The sequence below is a fragment of the Crinia signifera genome, chromosome 2 (assembly GCF_055691185.1).
Source record: "Crinia signifera chromosome 2, ASM5569118v1, whole genome shotgun sequence".
Classification (NCBI taxonomy): domain Eukaryota; kingdom Metazoa; phylum Chordata; class Amphibia; order Anura; family Myobatrachidae; genus Crinia; species Crinia signifera.
Window position 1 is genome coordinate 42,593,400 of NC_139218.1, and position 23,640 is coordinate 42,617,039.

Sequence of the window (23,640 nt, forward strand, 5' to 3'; positions counted from 1 at the left end):
TTCACCTCCCAGCCTTCACTGCTGTCTGAATAGTACCGCAGACAGCAGCGGAGGCTGTATGCAGCCCCTGCCCAACCTCCAGACTGACCTCAGGGTGCTGCAGTCCGGAGGCTAGGGCTCCCTATTGGTGGAAATGGGTCCCCGTGTCGGTTGCTACCCATTTCCACGGCCCCTGACTCCGGGGAAGCCCTGTGTCCGACCCTGAACATTTGCAGAGTCGGACACTGGGTAACAGGACCCGGTTATTATATTTTTTAGCCCTTTTACACCAAGCCCCTGCCCAGACTGGAGCGGAAAAAACCCGGGTCACGGCTCTGGTGTAAAAGGGGTATAACTGTATAAGAGATTGTATTAGTCTTAAATAATAGTTGACCACATGTAGGTGTGTTTTAAATGTCATTTATCTGCATTCGTGGTGGTCTTTTGAGAATGTGCTGAATGTGTTCTGGTGCAGGCTGGTCTTCACCCTCTTCTCTCTCTGCCTCCGATTGCAGAACCAGACTCGGACGACTTCCTTCTCCAGGTTGAGGCTTTCGGCCATCCTCATGATTTCTTGTGAGGAAGGTTTGCTCTGCTCCCCAAAATGTGACTCCAAAGCTTCCTTGGCTGCTATGCTGTTATACAAAGGGGAGACGGGGCTATTAGATGACTTTGCAGACAAATGTGGAATATATTATGGATATAAATGACTCTTAACAAGAAATATAACTGAAGAAATGGACTATGAGTCCTGTTATCAGACTTTGAGGGGATATATCAAATCCTCCAATTAGCTTCTTGCTAGCATATAACTAGTATTTTCAATAAAATGGTAGAATCGAATTGGTTACAATGGGCAACACCTCTCCTTTATAGAAGGTTTGCAATATTTGTCCTTTTATATCAGTGGTTCCCAGCCACAGTCCTCAAGTTACACTCAGTCCAGGTTGTAATGTCAGGTTTGCCATACCTTAATTAGTACCTTGCGCGTCTCAGTCAGATGGACGCTGGGCTGCTGGCTGATCGCCAGCGGAGACAGTCTGGCGATTCGCCAGCAAGAGGGAGCCCGGCTCCATCTGTACTATCACTGATTGCAGTACCTACTATCACTGATAACAGTACATACTGTCACTGATTGCAGTACATACTATCACTGATTACTACAGTACATACTATCACTGATTGCAGTACATAATATCACTGATTGCAGTACATAATATCACTGATTACAGTACCTACTATCACTGATAACAGTACATACTATCACTGATAACAGTACATAATATCACTGATTACAGTACCTACTATCACTGATAACAGTACATACTATCACTGATTGCAGTACCTACTATCACTGATAACAGTACATACTGTCACTGATTGCAGTACATACTATCACTGATTACTTCCATACATACTATCACTGATTGCAGTACATAATATCACTGATTACAGTACATACTATCACTGATAACAGTACATACTATCACTGATAACAGTACATACTATCACTGATAACAGTACATACTATCACTGATTACAGTACCTACTATCACTGATTGCAGTACATACTATCACTGATTACAGTACATACTACCTACTATCACTGATTGCAGTACCTACTATCACTGATAACAGTACATACTATCACTGATTACAGTACCTACTATCACTGATTACAGTACCTACTATTACTGATTACAGTACCTACTATCACTGATAACAGTACATACTGTCACTGATTGTAGTACATACTGTCACTGATAACAGTACATACTATCACTGATAACAGTACATACTATCACTGATTACAGTACCTACTATCACTGATTGCAGTACATACTATCACTGATTACAGTACATACTACCTACTATCACTGATTGCAGTACCTACTATCACTGATAACAGTACATACTGTCACTGATTGCAGTACATACTATCACTGATTACTTCCATACATACTATCACTGATTGCAGTACATAATATCACTGATTACAGTACATACTATCACTGATAACAGTACATACTATCACTGATAACAGTACATACTATCACTGATAACAGTACATACTATCACTGATTACAGTACCTACTATCACTGATTGCAGTACATACTATCACTGATTACAGTACATACTACCTACTATCACTGATTGCAGTACCTACTATCACTGATAACAGTACATACTATCACTGATTACAGTACCTACTATCACTGATTACAGTACCTACTATTACTGATTACAGTACCTACTATCACTGATAACAGTACATACTGTCACTGATTGTAGTACATACTGTCACTGATTGCAGTACATACTATCACTGATTGCAGTAAATACTATCACTGATAACAGTACACACTGTCACAGATTAAGGTACTGTACATACTATTACTGATTCCTGTACATAATATCACTAATTGCAGTTCGTACTAAGGGCCAGGTGTATCAAGCTTCAAAAAGTGATTGATTGGAGAGTGATCAACAGCCAAGCCAATCAGCTCCGTCCTACCTGTCATTTTTCAAACCCATCCTGTAACATGACAGGTAGGAGCTGATTGGCTGGTTGTTTATCACTCTCTATTTTATCTCTTTTTGAAGCTTGATACATCTGGCCCTACGACTGGTTATAATACCGACTATCACTGGAGGATAAAGCATACTGGATATGTTTTTCCTATTGCGTTACCTTTAAAACTTCATCTGAGTAGAACTCAATGAGAAATTGCTGTGACGTTTTGTGTGACCAGTTTTATGTGTTTCTTACGGTGCCCACACACTAGAACGATTTTTTGGCCGATTTCCGATAAATCGGCCAATATATAGTCTGATGTTTACCAATAATCGGTCGAAAATCGGCCGATTCGGTTAGATGCGCGCTCCCGTGGATATTTTGCTAAATCTTCTGATTTTACGTGCTGCATGAAAGATCAGAAGATTTACCAAAAGATCCATAGGAACGCACACTGGATCTTAAGAAAAATCTTTGGTAAAGCTGTGCGCTTGCCTGAAATCTTTTGTCCAGGACAGGCAAAAGATTTGAAGGCTAATTTATGCGCACACACTAGAATGATCGCAGATCTTTCTAGTTTGTGGGCACCTTCTAGATATAGGTTTACAGATTAAAATGTATCATTATTCGGAAACAAAGATCCTAACAAAGTAAACCAATGTGTATTCTGCGATACCTTATTGTAGTCCTGCGCTTCCGTTTCCGTTCATTTCCTCCAATTTTTTCATTGTACAGAGCTGTTTAGAGACAGAACACATTTATTTATTTATTAACAATTTCTTATATAGCGCACACATATTCCGCAGCGCTGTACAGAGAATATTTGAACATTCACATCAGTCCCTGCCCCAGTGGAGCCTACCACATGCACATGCACACAGACATTCTAGGGTTAATTTTGTTAGGAGCCAAATAACCTACCAGTATATTTTTGAATTGTGGGAAGAAACCGGAATTACCCAGAGGAAACCCATGCAAACACAGGGAGAATTTACAAACTCCGCACAGTTAGGGCCATGGTGGGAATCGATCCCATGACCTCAGTGCTGTGAGGCAGTAATGCTAACCATTACACCGTCCGTGCTGCCCTAAACACATGGGGTGAAATTTAATAGGATGAGAGATTCAGAAAGTGAGAGATTTGGGAAGAAATCTCCAGGTTTTTTAAAGCGGCAATCATTTACCCTTCAGGACCAGTTTGATTTTGCAGTGTAAATGATTGCCGCTTTAAAAAAACTGAAGATTTCTTCCCAAATCTCTCACTTTCTGAATCTCTCATCCTATTAAATCTCACCCATGATATCTATAACAGGATCCGATACGTAATCCCGGCGGTCGGGATCCCGGCGGTCGGAATCCCGACACTGGAATCCCGACCGCCGAAATCCCGACATGGGGGGACGTGGATCGCCCCCCCTTGCGGGCTCGCTGCGCTCGCCACGCAGCGGGCCCGGTGCCTCGCTACGCTCGGCACGCTATTTTATTCTCCCTCTATGGGTGTCGTGGAAACCCACGGAGGGAGAAAGTTTCGGGATTTCGGCGGTCGGGATTCCAGTGTCGGGATTCTGAACGCCGGGATCCCGACCGCCGGCAAATTGACCGCATCCCCTATAACAGAGTCCGATGCAAACCATGATGTTTTTATTTCTAAATCTAGAACATTCACCTTAACACAAGTACAGCTATTTCAGTTTAAATCTGTAGTGTGTTTTTGGGGCCAATTCAGACCTGCTCAGTAAGCATCTAATTCATCCCCATTTTCAATGATAGGGGAGTGCACATGCAGTCACTTGTGCACACCACCAGACTGAATGCCTTCGGTGAAAATTACACTCAGCAGGGCGTACAGATTATGATGGACAGGCAAGGGACGGTTACAGGGATACGCCCAGTGTTTTATGGGCCTGCCCACAAAAATGATGGTCCCGCCCATAGAAACACTAGGCATACCCCTGCAAACATAGGCGTGCCTATGGCTGCTCGGGGCGGGCGTCTGACATCACAAGACGTCAGCGACCACCCCCAATTCGGCCCAAATCATGCAGGGTAGAAGTAAGTATAGGCTTAAGCTGGCCATACATCAGAAAGATCGATCTTAAGATCGATTGCGCTCATGATTGTGTACAATTTCCCTTGAAATCCCCGGCAGTCCTTGGTGGTTTTTGGACACACAATCTACACACAATCGATCATACAATCAATCATACAATCCATCTACTGCATGATTGTGTACACAAGATGTACACACAATCTGCATACAATCCATCTTACAATCAGTCATACAATCCATCTGCTGATTGATTGTATGATTATGTACATAAGATGTGCACACAATCTGCATACAATCCATCTTACAATCAGTTGAGATTGTATGATTGGGTACAATATCTTTCTGATGTATGGCCACCTTAACTTTGATCTGCAAAGGGTGGAAAAATCATTTGATAGTGAGCGGAAGTGCAAGCGCGGATGGATGTGTAAGCGCGGATGTGTATGCGCGGATGTGTATGCACGGATGTGTGAGCGCGGATGTGTAAGTGTACATGTCACGTGGATTCAGATAGCAAGGTGGCATGCATTCGGCGTTTACCTGCTCACTAGACAGCGAATATACGCAGCCTAGCAAATTGGTCTTAAATCGGAACTTTATTAAACTTTTATTATCTAACTGTATAATCTTCTATGGTATCCGTTTGGCCAATCGGAGAACGGCAGTACTGTAATTTGCATAGTGGTGAGACCAAGATATTGACCATCTGACTTCTGGACATAGCATCTCCCAGTCTGTTCCCTGGGAAGAGCAAGTGTATAACTATCTTACAACTAATGCCCCAGAATCGCACAGTGTTAGCAGCATTTGATGCAGAATGGATCCCAATGCGTGGTGTCGCAGCATCAGGATCGAAAGCAGAAACAGACTATACAGGAAAGTGTGTCCCTCTGGAAAGCCTCTGGTTCCAGCTGGTATCCGCCATATATCACTAGGACAGGGGAGGCCAACCTGTGGCTCTTGAGCGGCATGTGACTCTTTTCTTAATGAGATATGGCTCCCGCACTCCGCTGTGTGCCAGCTCCACAACCGATGGCACTACCGCTTGCCTCCTCTGACTGTGCGCTACTTTGCTGTGTGCTCGATGTGATGTCATGACATCATGGCGTGGGAAGAGCATGCTGTACCCAGAAGCAGGAACAGAGACCGCGAGGGGGTGAGGGCCTAGGTGCGGCGGCTAGACGGTGGTTGCCTAGTGAACAGGTCTGAATCAGGCCCTTAGTTTGAACTGTTCCAGTTCCCAGCATCCTTACAAGACCCCCAGTGTCTTGTTTGAGCTATTATTTGCTGTCACACTGATTTTTATTGAATAAAATGACATTACCTTGGAATGATACAATGTCAGGTACAATAAAACAGCTTCACAAATCTGTTGTCAGGTATAATAATATTGCCGACATGTATCAGTATTACAATTATTTTAGCAGACAAATAGTATCTACGTATAAAAATCTATGATCCAAAACTATACTGGTAGGTTAATTGGCTCGCAACATAATTAACGCTAGAATGACTGTGTGTGTGTGTGTACTTGTGGTTGGGAATATAGATTGTAACGTCCACCGGGGCAGGGCTGATGTGACTGTTCAAATATTCTCTGTACAGCGCTGCGGAATATGTGTGCGCTATATAAGAAACTGGTAATAAATAAATAATAAATGATTCTGAGTGGAACTAGGTGTAAGTGTAGCACCGTACCTCCAACCTGTTCCGCCTCATCCAGCCACTTGGACAGAATGGATTTTAGTTTGCAGGCGTTCTTGAAACTGAGCTGTAAATTTTCAAAGCGGCAGATGGTTGTTTGGCTGAACTCGGAGCCGTGCACTGCCGCCAGGGCTTCTCCAACATTGGTCTGAGTGTAACCTGCTTGAGATTAATAAGCGGTATATGTGTCAGGAGGCAGAGGATCAATATCCAAGGGACTTCTGTCTTATAAGAACAACATTTTAAAAGACAACTAAAGTATCACAGCATTAGTCAGAAATAATGCACAATGCAGTAGCACATGGTTATTGATCCGGACTGCAACAACCAGTTTTGCAGCCCTGGGATGTGGAGAGGATGTAGCTGTGATCATGGCATTCAGTGTCCACAGAGTCAGAATCCTGACACTCACAATACCAACAGGTTCTAACAGTAAGTTTTGGGATTAGGTTTGGAGTTAGGTTGAGGCAATAGGGCCTCTAGGATGAGGGGTGAAGGGATGGCTTAGGCTGCGGGAGGGGACAGTTAGGGTTAGTTTGTGAGAGGGAATAGTTGGGGGCAGGCTGTGGGTGGAAAAGGTTAGGGTTAGGCTGTGGGGGGTTGGAGGGTTAGGGTTAGCCTGCAAGAGGGGATTGTTAGTGTTAGGCTGGGGGACGAGATGTTTATGATCAGGCTGTTGAGTGGAAGAGGTTAGGGTTAGCCTGCAAGAAGGGACAGCTAGGGTTAGGCTGCGGGAAGGAACATTTAGAGTTAGACTGCGGGAGGGCATGGTTAGGGTCAGGCTGTGGGGTGGAAGCGGTTAGGGTTAGGCTGCAGGAGGGGATGGTTAGGGTTAGGCTGCGGGAGGGAACGTTTAGAGTTACTGCGGGAGGGCATGGTTAGGGTCAGGCTGTGGGGGTGGAAACGGTTAGGGTTAGGCTGCAGGATGGGATGGTTAGGATTAGCCTGCAAGAGGGGACTGTTAGTGTTAGGCTGCAGGAGGGGATGGTTAGGGTTAACCTGCAAGACAGGACTGTTAGGCTGCATGACGGGATAGTTAGGGTGAGGCAGCAGGAGGTGTGGGTTAGCGATAGGGCTAGGTTTAGGGTTCGAATACTCACTGGGATCCGTCGGCATTGTGACCATCGCAATTCTGTGGTTGGCATTCTGACCGTTGGAATCCGAATTGCCACCATTTCATAATTACCCAATGTGGGCGGCTATTACATTCAGCTAAATAAAACAATCACAGTAGAGTGTAAAAGCGGACGCCTCTTCCTGTGGGCTGCACTTGTGTATAAAACTGTAAGCAAGTCATCATCAGAGCCTAAAATAAAGTGGGTGTTTCCAGGTTCCATGTGAATGCACTGAACTGATGTGCTCATGGGTGCGTTATAGGGGTGTAGCCCAGCTTCAGTGCTTATTTGTGAGGTCTGGAATCATATCTGATAAGTAAGACATGACCAATACTAATAATGAAAGCTTTGGAGAGAGAAACAGGGACCGTCAGTGGCTGCTCCAGAGGAGTGGCTGCAGCACAGCTCAAAATTCAAATATGGGTGGAATACCAACTGCCAGTGCATTAGTTTGGATTGGCAGTTGGTGGCAGTGGGTGTGGCTCTCTGCTGGAAGGCAGACACTGGAAAATATTATAGCACAATGGGATTTTGCTGCCTAAGTCTTGTCTTACATGGCCTTTCCATACAGTATATCTGGATGTGCTAATAGTCGCTCAATAATACGGCCCCATTGCATGTTCCCATTGACTGCGACATTGCTCTGAGCCAAGTACAGAGCAAGATTATTTAAAATAATCAATATAATATGCCCCACCCCCATAATGTACATAATGTAATAATGTCCACTAGAGAACCCTACCCAGCTTTATTCTTCTCACTTTGAATTCATTAGCAAACTTTTCCAGCTCTCTGATTTCCGGGGAATCCATGTCGATGGGCTCCTCGATGGGCTTGCTCTTTCTCCTGAACTCCTGCTTGAAGTCCGTGGTTGTGACATCCTCTAGGAGAGTCTGGTGTACTGGGGCAAACCCGTGGCCCAGTGTGCAGGAGTTAGCGCTCATCAGGCAGGGGGGGAGGCTGCCTGTGTGGACGCCTGTGGGAAGGAAGAAGAAACGCTGGGTTCCCATTAATGTATTACTACAAATTCTTATTTGGGTGGAAGATGAGAGATATTGCACCAGCTAATCAGCTTCTAACGACCTTGGCATGTACTGTACTCTATCTCTCCCCAAGTTTAGTAAACCTGCCACTTTATCTCTCTTCAAAAATCTGATAAATACCCTTTATGTTTGTATATTAATTTACTTCTGGAACAGGTCCCCTTTCGGCTGCTGGCCCCTAGTAGTCACATGGACAGTGATGGTATAATTAAACCCTTGGATAAAATGTCATGTTTGAAATGAAATATGTAATAAAAAAATGTGCCAGTTTTACATTGATCCAATATTTACAGTATTGTATCTGGAGAGATAAAGTACAGTTTAATCAGTGTTTGAACAATGGAAGGAGCTGATTGGTTGGTAGCTTATCCCTCTCCATTTTATTACTTTTCAAACTTTAGTACAATTGATCTGCCCCTCTACTATCCCAGAATGGAATGGGATCATTCGTCAGACTGCATTTAGGTCTACAAGCATTGGGTCTACACCATTAGGTCGACTTGCATTTAGGTCGACCTGACTGAAGGTCGACATGGGTTAGGTCGACAGGGTCATTAGGTCGATATGTGTTAGGTCGACAGGTGTTAGGTCGACAGGGTCTTTAGGTTGACAGGTATAAGGTCGACAGGGTCATTAGGTCGACAGTGAAAAAGTCGACATGGTATTTTTTCGGGCACGGTGCCTCGCTACGCTACACACACTATTTTATTCTCCCACCACGCCCTAGTGGATGGTAGGGCATGAAATACCGCCTGTCGGCACATGTTGACTCATAAAACAGTCAAATGACCCCATGTCGTCCTTTTGCCTGTCGACCTTCCCCATGTCAACCTAATGGCCCTGTCGACCTTATAAAAGTCGACCTAATGACCCTGTCGACCTAATGACCCTGTCGACCTAATGACCCTGTCGACATTCAGTCATGTCGACCTAAATGCATGTCTACCTTAATGCAGGTCGACCTTAATGCAGGTCGACCTAGTGGTGTAGACCTAATGCTTGTAGACCTAAATGCTGTAGACAATATGACCGTATCCTCCCAGAATTACACGGCTTCTATTCCATTCTGTTCTCTGTAAAGCAGCAGCAACAAATTTCTGAATGCTGTTTTTTGTATTTTATGGGGGTAATTCAGACTTGATCGCTAATGAGCAAATTAGCAGCATCCAGCAATCAGGTAGATGCTGCCCTGCTATAATGAAATACTTCCTGTCAATCACCTCGCCAACGGCTACCACGGGCCATACACATGCAGCGCCGTGTATTGTTAATCGGCTGCTGTGTGCGAATTCGCACTTCAGCGGTCAGGTCTGAATTGGGCCCTATACTGGCAAAGTAGAAATTTTTTTTGGGTTTCAAACAGTTTTGATTAAAAAAAAAAGTATTTAAGCATTTTTTTATGAAATTTTTGAACAAAGTTAAAAATGTATATTAATTCAAACCTACTACAATTTCACCAGACTGTATTTTAAAATATAAACGCTTGAGTTTCTAATACAATGAACATGTTCTTTCCAATAATGTAGCCAAATGAAGTAGAGGATTTTGAAGTTGAAATACAGCACTTCTGAATGCTCGTCACCTATTGGGTTTGCCTGAAAAAATTCCAGTCAAATGTAAACAAAAAGATCTCTAAAATTTCTCGGGACTTTAGTAGCCTCATTCTACTAGTTTTAACTCATTTATTACAACAGACCTCAGCCGGCAGCCAGCTGTTGTCACTGTGTATTATTGCAGCCTTTCAGTGGAGCATAAATGCTGTAATTGAGCAGTTTGTCTACACAACGTAAATGCTATATTTAAGCCATATCGCAACAATAGAAATAAGAATAAATATTTGCAAATTCTGTAAGCTTGCTAAAAATGTGTAGATCTACTTTAAGTATATTAAGTTTAAAATCTATTTACAGGTGTGCACAATAACTATCAGTATAATCTACCATAGCTGTAATTGACCAGTTTCCAAAACAACTTACCTTGCAAAGTACTCACTCCATTTACCACACTTGAGAGGGGCATACTGCAGGTCTGTAAAATCCTTGTTTGAGAAATACTCGCAGATAACATCTCTGGAGCTGTGGGTTTAATTCCTGGGGATATACACAGTAGTAATATATTGTTAAGAGCTTTAAATATATGTCATCGGTATTAAGGCTATTTGCATGTTTGTTCTACAATTGAAACAAGTATGGCTCTTCAAATAATATGTCTTTACCATATAAGTATTTACCGTACACAAAGGTTTATGTTTTGAGTCGCAAGTACAAAGGAGACTCTTTGGTACTTGTGTATTTTAGCGGCGCCCCCGATGTTGGTCGCGCGATGTTTTAATCGCATCGCATCGCATGCCATGTACCTGATGGCATGCAATGTGACGCGATTTTTGCCCCCTATACGATGAAAAATTGTATAAGCACCCTAAAGGGAGCTTACTATGTTAAATGCAACCCCACACCACCCCCCCCCCCCTATAAACGTGAACACGAAGCGTGGCGAGCGGCGGCGGTACGCGTCATACGACCTTTTCATACCCCCACTATACACATCTGCGTGGAGTTGAGAATAGAAAGTGTGGTGAGCGCAGCGAGCCCCGTGAAGGGACGCGGATACCTTCACAGGTATCAGCGTCCCCTCGCGGGCTTCACAGGTATCCGCGTCCCCACGCAGGGCTCGCTGTGCTCGCCACGCTTCGGGCTCAGTGGATCGCTGCTTTCGCCACACTTTCTATTCTCAACTCCACGCCAACGTGGATAGTGGGGGTATGAAAAGGTCGTAGGACGCGTACCGCCGCCCCTCGCGGGCTTGCTGCGCTCGCCACGCTTCGGGTTCACATTTATAGTGGGGGGGTGGCATGGGGCTGCATTTAACATCGTAAGCACCCATTAGGGTGCTTATACAAGGTTTAATCGCATCGCATTGTATGGCATTGTATGCCATATACAATGCCATACAATTTTTAAATTGTATGACATTGTACAACATCGCGCGATATCGCATTGCATCGCATACCATCGCACGCATGCCTTTTGGTATGCGATGCGATGGGCGCCACTAAAATACACAAGTACCGACTCTTTTTCTGGGGTTCTCTTAAGGCCCATACACACTGATTGACTTTCAGCTGAAAGTCGCTCAAAACAGCAGGTTTGAGCGGCTTTCAGCTCAAAGTCTCCCAGTGTGTATGGCCCGGCGATGAGCGGTGAGCACTCCTGCAACATCGCCGGGAAAGCCGCTGGTTATACCAGCAGATGAGCGTCTTTCAATACGGCTTTGCATAGCGCTGCGCTATGCAACACCGTCCTCCCCCCTTCCATCGGCGCTGGGCAGGAGGAAAGCCACTCAGTCTGTATGCACTGAGCGGCTTTCCCCGCAGCGATGATGTCATCATCGCTGTCTATACACTCTGGGCATAGTCGCCCATTGTATATGACCCATAATAAAAATGAATACATATAATAAAATATAACTTTTATTCTTGTTTATTAAAATAAGGTATACATTAAATCAAAAAAAGGATTTTGTACAATAAAATATTGAATGTATCAGCTGGTGTTTGAGTGGATGCAGTATTTTGGATAAGAAAACACTACCACTATGACTAATTATTTTATAATATAATACTGTAGTATAATAATAAAGAAAAAGAAGACTGGACTTTCTAAATAAAGAAAGCTTTACTGAGGTGCAAGGCAAATGGAGAATATATTGAATATATGGTACATTCCCAAAACATACTGTTTTATCCAATTATGATGAAATATCGGGTATATATGGGAGCCATATTGTGTACTGTCCCTCTAGTAGTGATATCCAATGTCATATAATATAAATCATTTGCAACACAACTATAAAACGTAAAATATAAATCCATGAAATTTCAGGATCTACATCAAGGGGTTTATTCTAGTTCATTCTTTCTGACAAAAACCATGTGCACTGCAGGGGGGCAGATGTAACATGTGCAGATAGAATTAGATTTGGGTGAGTTATTTTGTTTCTGTGCAGGGTAAATACGGACTGCTTTATTTTACACTGCAATATAGATCTCACTTTGAAGAAAAACACCACCCAAATCTAATTCTCTCTGCACAAGTTACATCTGCCCCACCCGCAGTGCACATGGTTTTGTCCATCTAAGAAGGATTTTGTCAGAAAGAATGAACTAGAATAACCCCCCAAGAGATGTTTGTGCTGAGCGATCTTGTGTCCCTTTAATTACATACTGTGATTACTAGAGACAGGATTATATGCAACATAAAAAGCTTGAAATATGCATGCAAATATGCATGAAAAACACTTAAAATATGCATGAAAAGTGTTCAAATATGCTACATTAAATAATGAAAAAAGTAATTTTTAACTTATTTATAAAAAAAATCAGCATACAATTAGTTGCAAATAAACCTCAAAAATAGGCCCACAGCATCTGCAGATGTCTAGTGCTATACACAGAACTTTTTTTCTTCCTGGCTGCTACAGCAGACTGCAGCATCCAAAGCTCTTCTTGCATCAACTACACAGACCCTCATCTCCAGCGCCGATGGATCAAATGTCAGCATTTCGTGTGAGGGCGGCGCAGTGGAAGGCTTCCTCCCTGCGCCGCATACTCACTGTGACACAGCATTTCCTCCGCACCTTGTGATGTCACAACCCTTCTGCCCACCTCCTCTGCTGCAAAAGTCTGTCTCTTGGGGTAAAGTCCCAGGCCAGGGGCAGGCAAAGGTTCGGGAGCTTCGTAATAGCATCCACCCCGACTGACTTTTATCAACATGGATTGGCAGCCTAGAGCAGTGTCAGACATATCGTACATTCAATGTTCACCACACTGCGCACATATTGCCCCAGCCTGCACACTCTACCACTACCTGGCCAACAGCAGCAGGGCAAAGCAGTGCTGTAACTTGCGGGTGGAAAGGGGCAGGGCCTAAAATATGCACCATCACTAGAATTTAGGTAAAATATGCAATAACCAGTAAGAATGGGCAAAATATGCAAATGCATATGCAAATATGCAAATGCATATAATCCTGTCTCTAGTGATTACATGTATGGTCATGTACCCTGTCTGATAAACTTAACATACAGTATGTAACCCTAGTGCTATTTTTTTTGCAGGAACAAGCAGGAACTCTGTTCCGGAACCTCTAATTAAATAAGACATCATCAGAATTTCTCTCTCTCTCTCTCTCTCTCTCTCAAAAATAGTACGGGGTAATCCTATATCATATGATGTGTACACAGATGTTTACTCAGCATACATGGTCATCAGATACCATTAAATAAAAGATAAAAACAAACCCAACATATAAAATGTTATCAGATTATTTTTCCAGTTTCTGCTGCCCACCTCTGTGCTTATAATAAGCAGTGAACAGGAGAGTGAGAGCACAAGGGTCCGATTCTTAAACTGAAGGCACAGTGGAAAGCAGAAACAGGGAAGGATCTTTGGTGAAAGTGTGTTTGTTATCTACTGTACCGATGCCATATTTCAGAAGACAACGCTATAACATTTACACAGCTGACCCAAAGTATAGTATGGAGTATCTGTCCTGGATGATGGTGTGCAGTGCAGGGCCCATGATCAACACCCACCTGTCAGTGTATAATGTTTGTACATGTGCAGTTTTACGATGTGTCAGCTAACATCGATTGGCACAGATCTGAAAAGGCACCAGGTCTGCTGAAAATGTCCATGTTTGGGGCAGCACGGATGGTATAATGGTTAACATTACTGCCTCACTGTCCTTGTGTGGATTTACTCCGGGTACTCCGGTTTCCTCCCACAAGCCAAAAATATACAGGTAGGTTTATTGGCTTCCAAGAAAATTAACCCTAGAATGTCTGTGTGCGTGTACATGTGGTAGGGAATATAGATTGTAAGCTCCACTGGGGCAGGGACTGATGTGAATGTTCAACTATACTCTGTAAAGCGCTGCGTAATTTGTATGCGCTATATAAGAAACTGTTAATAAATAAAAAAATGTAAAAGTAAAGCAGAACTATGATCTTATTAAATGAATAAAAGATTCTTACCTGCCATGACCCCATAGGTAGATTGCTGGTTTCCATAGTGGCAGGAGGGGTTTGGATAGTGCAGTCCTGCTGGTATATTTTCCACATTAGGCACAGAGAAGTATATGTGAGATAATTTAGGAATTTGGACCAAAGACAAAACAGACGGGACTGGTAAGAAAATGTATGAGTATTCAAGATTCATTCAGAAAGTACACTTTGTTTTCAGACAGTTTATATTATTTAGTATTTATTCAAAATACCTCCTAAAGTTTATCAATATTAACTTGTTGCTGAGAAAAACAGGGACAGTGCGCACCGAAGGTACGAGTCAACAATGTACATATTATGCCATACACCATAATGCCTGTCACATATTATGCCACACAAATGTAAGTCAGGCTCCACTGACTTATATTTGCGAGCCAAGGAGAAATCATTGATATTCGCCGACCATGCGAGAAGATCTGTTCTCATAACGTATCCCCCCATGGTTGCGAGGGGTTACAGGGGCGGGGTGTTGCTTCGGCAGGGCGGGCACTCTGGGACTTGGTAAGCTGCGATCTTCGCAGTTTACCAAGTCAACCAGAATCAGGCCCTATGCGACATCTCAAAGGGGAGAAGTCGCATTCAATTTCCCTTGAGTCACCTGGGACTTTCCTGGGCGGCAGGATGGCATGCGGTCCTTCTGCACGTGACGTATCCCCAGGGCCGGCGCCACCACTAGGCAGCTCTAGGCATTTGCCTAGGGTGCCGGCACCTGGAGGGCGGCAGTTCGCCCCTCACCCCCAGCGAACTGTGTAAAAAACTTGCAGGACCGGTCAGGGGTGTCCATGCGGCAGTGGTACCTGCGGCGCCGTCATGTGTATAAAGCTGGCTGCGGCCGGCGGGGTCCCTGCAGTGAATAGAAAATAACTAGCGTTATGCGCGCGGCGGCGCGGGAAGCGCTAGTTATTTTCTATTCACTGCAGGGACCCCGCCGGCCGCAGCCAGCTTTATACACATGACGACTGCCGCACGGACACCCCTGACCGCTCCTGCACTGCAGGGATGCCGGGGCCGCAGGTTTTTTCCACAGGTACCACCCCCCCCCCCCCGGCACCGGGGCGCCCCCACCCCGACTTGCCTTGCACCGGCCCTGCGTATCCCATGCGATCCCGTTCCCCACCGAAGGGAGGGGGTCCAAGTCATGGGGTGGACGTGCAGCACATCCTCCGACTCCGGTCCAATGCGCATGGGACCGCGCATCGGATCGGATGTCATGCACGTGCCATTTGGGCCGATTTCAGCCGGGATCAGGTGAAATCGGGCCAAAGTTGCATTGTGGGGCCCTTAAGAGGAAGTAAGTAATGTGGGGTGCAACAGCTAGTATTGATATGAGCAGGAAGTGCTGTTTATTTCCCCTGCCCTTGGATATGACATACAGGAGCTCTACTGGGTTGTCCATATTGGATATAACTGAAAAAGTTAAAAGTTGCAAAAGGGCGTATGCAAGATGGGAGTTCAGTTGCAGATGGGATGTTGCCCATAGCAAAAAAACAGATTCTACTTCTTATTTAGCACCTTCTAGAAGATAGTAGATAGAATCTGATTGGTTGCTATGGGCAACATCCCATTTTCAATAGAACTCCTATCTTAGTCAATATACCTCAAACAGTTTTGTGCATTCAAATGATACAAATCCACATAGGAATATGTAATAATTGGTATCCGGATGATAGATGAACAGTGAATAAGTTATACTGATTGGTTGCCCATATGTGAAAGAGAACTCCCATTTTAGTAAATTTATCCCAAACGGCCGTCCAACCCTGTCAACCTTAGCCATGTCGACCTATTTCAGGTGTCGACCTTAGCCCTGTCGACCTACAGTGGTTGACCCAGTGCATGTCAACCTAAATTTAGTAGACCCGTCATAAATACCCATTTAAGACTTTTAGAAAAGCGGAACGCTGCTGATATGTTTATGAGTGTCCAGTAAGTTTGCATATTGTTCAGTTTTCGATTTACAGGCTCCAAGCGACTTAGAGTGATACTGTATTTACTAAGATGTTAGTTTTATTTCACATGGGATGTTGCTATTGGCAACCAATCAGAATTTAATTCTTATTTATGTAGCACCCTCTAGAAGATAATAGATAGCATCAATTTGAAATAAAACTCCCAAATTGCATCTATCTTTGAATGCATTTCTGTTGATTACGGCGTGTCGAAACACTTGTTGGGCCTTATAAATAAAATCATAATAATGATAATAATAATAATTATTAAATTAATTACTTAACAATAATCAAAGCACATTTATCTATTGAAGGTGGCAGTAAGGCAGGGAGACTGCTGTAATGGTAATAAAATGTATTTCTGAATAGCAAGTCATTCAAACAAATAAATGTGGCATAGTTATACTGCTTTCACATTGCAGAAATGGGTAATGACACGGTATTCTTAAATGGGACTTTAAAACGGGCCTGAGCCTTGAGACCTTTCACATTGCAGGTGAAAACAGTTTTAAAAATCATTTAATACCATTCAAACACTCAACCCGTTTAACCCCCAAGGGACACGTTTCAAGCCATTGAAATAGAGCTGTTCAAACTGCCCAAAAAACGGCTTTAAAACATGTAGGACTCGGCTTTTTAACCATGTTGAAATACCGGTTAACTTTAACCGGTAAATCAACTCTGGCACTTTCACATTGCAGCCTTAAACGTTTTAAAATGGAAAAAAAAGGCAATATACCGTTTTAAAAGTGCGATGTGAAAGGGGTATTAAAGTATCTTTTCATTTCTATGTTTACAAAATACAGAGCAGAGGACGGCGAAGATTCCCACTAAACGGCGAGGTTCGCCACAAAATGCAGCGCTGCATTTGTGGCAAACCTCGCTGAGGGGATTTTAGCGCCGCTGTTTTGATGGCCACACTTGCCATTTCCACCTTGCTGAAAAGAACCAGCCAGGTGGAAACGGCGAGTGAACGAGCGGAAGTTGAATACTGATGGCGAGCTATGGCGACGAGGTATCGGCACTGCTTGCCATCATAGCTCGCATTAAGGGAATTGAATATACCCCATAGTGTACAAAATAAAATGTATCTGATTTTCAGGCTAAACAGTGCGCCTGGTGTGAAAATTAATATTGTGGGTTTTATTATTATTATTATTATTATTATTATTATTATTATTATTATTATTTACTTACATGGTGCCAGAATATTCTACTGTGTAGTTTTATTCAGCTCTGGTGTTGTTGGAGTAGTAGTAGTAATAATAATAATAATAATACAGATTATTACATTTTATAATTGTAGTAATAATAATAATAATAATAATAATAATAATAATAATAATAATAATAATAATAATAATTATTATATTATATTATTATTGTAATAATAGCAACAACAATAATAATAAATAGTATTTATAGCAACAATAATAATCATCATCAATAGTTTTCACATTATTATTGTTAATATCATTATAACTATTATTATAAATACTTATTTAAAACAAAAATCAACAACTGACCTTATCTTCTTTATCATAAATAATGTATAGTTGTATACCAGATTTACAATTTAAAAAAAATAAAATAATAATTTTTATAATTTCATACTGGTTTAGTAGATTTTTTTATTCAAAATACCGTTTTGGATTTAATACATCTACATTTTAAATGAAATAATTTATAATTATTAACAATTTATAATTGATTAATTTTCGCCTCCCATTAGCCTCCCATCAGAGGTGGTAGAGGCAAATACAGTAGTACAATTTAAACATGCTTTGGGATAGGCATAGTGATATCCTTACAAAAAAATCAGGATCAAATATGGTTTGAGGTAACATGTTTAAAAAAGGGGCAGACTAAATGGGCCAAGTGGTTCTTATCTGCCGTCAAATTCTATGTTTCTATGTTTCTATGTTAATTTTCATCAAATCGATAATACTGTCTTAACCTTTGCATTGTTAGAATGTTGACTACATGATCCTCTTTTTGGAAATAATGCTAGTTAATTGTTATTAAACACCGTAGTACAATATTATAACTCATTTCACAAACTGTCGCTGTTTTTCATTGAGAAAACTGAAATATATAATTAATTAACAATAAAAACAACAGAAGATATAACATGAACAATAAATTGCCAATTAATTCCCACTAAACTGTGATATAGATTTAAACTAAGCACCCACATCAGATTCTAAAAGCTTATGGCTATACAGGAAAATCAGCAATTAAAATATACAAGTACCTGTGGACACCATGTTAGTTGTATGATTGGTCACAGGTAGATACTCAGCCGTGCTGTGATGCATCCTAAGGGGGAAAGTGGCAGAAGAATCTGAGTTTATAGGTACGAATGTATCAGCTGTCACAAAGGCCTGGAAACTCATCCCCCCAGAGAGTTAAGAAACAAAACAGAGGTGAGTTTTAAAAGTTTTTGGATTTTTGGGCTTCTAAAAAATCTATAGGAATCGTTTAAAGTTTTCTTCTGCTTGCATGTATGCATTAAGGGGCAGCCTGCTGAATGCGTGGCGTGTGCAGGTATTTATACTGTTAGGAAATCCCTTGATCCATGTTAATGATTTCTTCCCTGGAGATGGCTACATAAACGTATCAACTGTCCTTCCCACCCAGTACAACAATGGCCTATTGGTCTAGCGGCACAGAAACCTGAGAGGGGCTACTCGCTCACACAGCTCTGCTGTACATTAGGCTTTATGTGAAAGTAGAACACTGCGTACAGGTTTAGAGACCCAGATTGTGCATCTCTGAAGCTGAGGAGCAGTAGTGTAAATGCTATCCTAAAATACTTCTTATTTTAGGGTTCTACCCCAAATGGAATTCAGTAATTATTAATAAGATTAAGAAATGAATATATTTAAAATATATATATATTTTTCTTAACCTTTAAGAAGTAAACAAAACACATAGGAGGTTATTCTGGTTGACATGCAAAGCTGCAAAATTCACAGCTTTGCGTGTCATTCAAACGCTGCCCGCTGCCCACACACCCAGCCCCCCCATCGCACGCCGAATATCGTGCAGGGATATTCGGCGTGTGATGGGGGGGGTCTGGTAGTGTGGGCAGTGGGCGGCATTTGAATGACACGCAAAGCTGTGAATTTTGCAGGGACAAAATCATTTGATGGTCATCGAATGATTTTGCAGGCACTCGCAGATGTAAGACACCTCTCAGGTGTCTTACATCTGCGGGCAACCTGTATGGGAAGCGGACGGGCAGCTGAGGTCAGCTGCCCACTTCCCGCACCTGCGTAACGGATGCATCAGCATGGAAACACCCAGCGTTTTCATGTGAACGCCCATGAGATGCTGCGCTTTCCCATGGGCGCGTCCCTTCGCCACTGGCCCACGCCTCCCGCGTGCACTGCTGGGTGTGAACAAGCCGGCGAACTAACAGTTCCCCACGACCGCTTTACCAAGCGAGCACATATATGCATATATGCATGCACAGTCACGCAGGGGAGAGTGACGATTAGAATAAGGGCCATAATTCCCGGGATCCATTGAAGAAAAGGTTAAATAATAGAATATACAGTATTATTGCAGAGGATACATAAAAAAACATATGAAGCATATTTCTGCTGTTGCTATTATAACAGTGACTGCTGCACATAAAGCCTCTTCTTCCCTACATCTCAGCTGTTTTGTCTACTGGGAAATGTTACCTGTGCTCTGTTTTAGTTTTTCAGTTACTGTAATGTGTACCCTGTATTGTTCTAATACTTGCTATATTTAGGCACAGTTTAGGCTAAGGGGGGTTTTAAATCAAGGATGAAATCTTCACCGGATAAAAAAACGTCTGAGATTCGCCTTTTCAGTATTCAATCATATTTTTGCCCTTTTTTAGTACATTTTAGACAATGCCTTTTTATTTTTTATTTTTTTGGGGGGAGGGCGAAATTGCATGGGTGAAAACAGCTGCAAAAACAACAAATTTACAGCAAATTCAACAAAACCACATGAATTTGTGCCAATTTCGCAAAATACACGTGTTTTTTTACCAATGCTGGATTTTTCTCCCAGGTGAAATGTCAGCACTCAGATTGAATAAACAAATCAAATTCACCCAAAAAAACAGGCACAAAAAAGGACATTTTTTTCACCTGGCCGGGATTGAATACCCCTCTATGTCATGATCAGTCATCAGAGGGCTATGGGCGAGAGGGGGCTCTGGCACTGCAACCGGCTTATTTTATAGGGATTTTATAAGATATCCGTTTGAAGTACAAACCCCACCCAAATCTAACTGTCTCACAGAATCTCAGAATCACTTTCCAAATCATATTATAGAATAACTCACAGCCATGTGCTCTGAAACAACCTTGGTTTCAAGTAGTGACATCAGTTAAAATAAATGTCTCCCATAGACAATATATGTAACATTATATTCTAGCTTTGAAATCTTTCAGTAACAACATAGAAAGATGGGACAACCTATTATGCAACAGAGTTAACTCAGCCATTACCCACAGAAGAATAGTTGATGGAATAACACCCTCTAAAGCAGGGATGGGGAACCTTTGGCCCTCCAGCTGTTGTAGAACTACACATCCCAGCATGCCCTGCTACAGATTTGCTAGTTGGCCATGCTAAAACCTGTTGCAGGGCATGCTGGGATGTGTAGTTCAACAACAGCAGGAGAGCCGAAGGTTCCCCATCCGTGCTCTAAAGTATGAGTTTATTATAGTCAGTTATGAAAGAAATATGGGATTTACCGTTGTGTGGTTGAATATAGATGAAATTCTTTGCACACCAAGACTGTATATGTATATAGCGTACTATATAGCATGAGTATTACATATGATAACAGAGCAATTCTTTTGCATATTCAATTCTCTGTTTCAATAAATCTGACACCTGACTATATAGCACAGGTGATTGTAGTGACAGTTGGATGAATTTACACTTTCTCCACTAGATGGAGCTATTTTTAAAGATTCAAATATTAATAAAAATAACATTTCACCAGATAAATCTCAAACTTTGGGGTCTGATTTATCACTGCATTTTAGCCCTGATAAACATAATTGCATATCACTGAGATAAGAAACGATTTGTGAGGGCCATGATTAAAAGAAATACTTGGGGGGAAACAAGCTTAAAGGTCATTTTAAGAAATAAGGCATGAAATGCATACAGTAACAGTCCTATATGACCAGTTTAGGATTGGGACTGTAATTTATGGTTAAGTATTTGGCCATTTCAAATTAAAAAGTAAACAAAATAGTAAAAAGCAATTATTTTGTTTAAATACTTAGATAATGAAATGTCAAGTGAATTAACTATAAAATAAGTTAATTTCATGGTAATTTTACAGTAAAAAAAAACAACAACACACTGTCAATTAAACCCCTTTCACACTGCACTTTTAAAACGGTATTTGGCCTTTTTTTTCCATTTTAAAACGTTTAAGGCTGCAATATGAAAGTGCCAGAGTTGATTTACCGGTTAAAGTTAACCGGTATTTCAACACAGTTAAAAAGCAGAGTCCTACACGTTTTAAAGCCGTTTTTTTGGCAGTTTGAACAGCTCTATTTCTATGGCTTGAAACGTGTCCCTTGGGGGTTAAACAGGTTGAATGTTTGAATGGTATTAAATGATTTTTAAAACGGTTTTCACCTGCAATGTGAAAGGTCTTAAGGCTCAGACCCGTTTTAAAGTCCCATTTAAGAATACCGTGTCATTACCCATTTCTGCAATGTGAAAGCAGTATTAGGGTAATTTTCAGTTGCCTAATTCATCAATAGAGAGTCCAAGGGTTTCTGAAGGAGTTCTTGAGTTCTTGAGTTCTTGAAACTGACATTTAAGCTTGCAAAAACGATATTTGTAAAAAAAAATTTAGACCTCGGGGCTGTGAGAAAAGAAAAAAAAAGAAACCTGTTAATTCCTATTAAAATGATTGCAGCTGTTGAACAGGAAAAAACCATGCAGCCACAGGGAAAAAAAACAGCATCACTGTTTATTTTTAAATATTACCTGCAATTGAATATACCCCCACAATGTTTAATCTTGGAAATCCCAGGAGTATAAGGCATATTATTAATTTAGTGCGGAAAATGATAACTTGCATCCATTGACACTCATCATAAGGACTCATATTGGTATAAATCTTCCTTCCTGGGAATGGAGGAGTCATGCTTATACTAAATATAGGCAATGGTCATGAAACAGCAGCTAATTCTGATTGGCTGACTGTGTAATGACTGATCGCTGCTGTCTATTTACATTACAACACTGATGTTTACATTTGTGCTACTGCAGGGAAGAAGATTCTCATTTGATTTTAAACTTTGTACTCCATTTAATCTAATTTGTATCTGCATTTATGTTTCATTATATTTTTACCAAGAACATGTGACTCGCATTTATTAACAGCATTAAGATATTATCCTCTTGTATATATGAAATATTATAATTTTTTGTGAATAAAGAAGTGTAATTTATGCTACATATTTCTGTAATCCGGACCTCAATCGATTGGCAGTGACATCTCTCCTATCTGCCTATTACAGCAATTTATAGAAATATGCAAATCATAATGCATTTCTGTTTATATTATCAACATTCTTTTATCCCCTTAGGAATGTAGTCTAAAGGTGCCCATACACGGTACAATATTCCCATGCGTTTTGAAGTAGATCGCATCACATGCCATTTGCATGCGATTTGCGTCTGATGCAATGCAATCTGGACCTAGTTCAATAAGCATGTGCTGCAGAGACTTTATGTGTTGTGAAATGGGATGCCCATGGGAGCGCACATCGCATCGCACAGCACCCTTGCACCGTTTATGGGCACCTTATCACAATCAGGGCGGAATGTAAGGGAAAAATGCAGTAAACCGCCTTTTTTGGGGGATTTTACTGCATTTTAAAATGTACCAATACCCAGTCGCTGCATCTTTGCAGGGCAGGGTATCGCCACTCAAAGGTGGCGATACCCTATAGAAGCCTACGGGCTTCTATCGCCACCCTCCGCAACCCACCGCCTCCGTCACAGATGCCGACCCACCTCTACCTGGCTTACCTTCCTCCAGGTCCTCCTGGATCTGCAAGGTAAACTCCTCCTACCCCTAGCAACGCAGACGGATGTCCTTCCGGCTGCAGGGGGGAGGAGGAGGCACCGGGGACAGCTTGCTTAGGCTTCCCAGCGTGAGGGGAGGAGGAGGCGCCCAGGGAGGTGACGGAGACCCCC

General features: G+C 42.0%; 1 protein-coding gene across 1 annotated transcript; it reads right to left on the reverse strand.

Annotated features, from left to right (window-relative positions):
- Window positions 1-400: 400 nt before the first annotated feature.
- POU1F1 (POU class 1 homeobox 1) lies at window positions 401-18,815 on the reverse strand. Its single transcript, XM_083170967.1, has 6 exons — window positions 18,674-18,815; window positions 14,441-14,590; window positions 8,107-8,328; window positions 6,244-6,408; window positions 3,172-3,232; window positions 401-614 (listed from the first exon to the last, which is right to left on the reverse strand). Exons 1-6 carry the CDS (start codon window positions 18,813-18,815, stop codon window positions 401-403), a joined length of 954 nt encoding a protein of 317 aa, XP_083027093.1.
- Window positions 18,816-23,640: the final 4,825 nt, after the last annotated feature.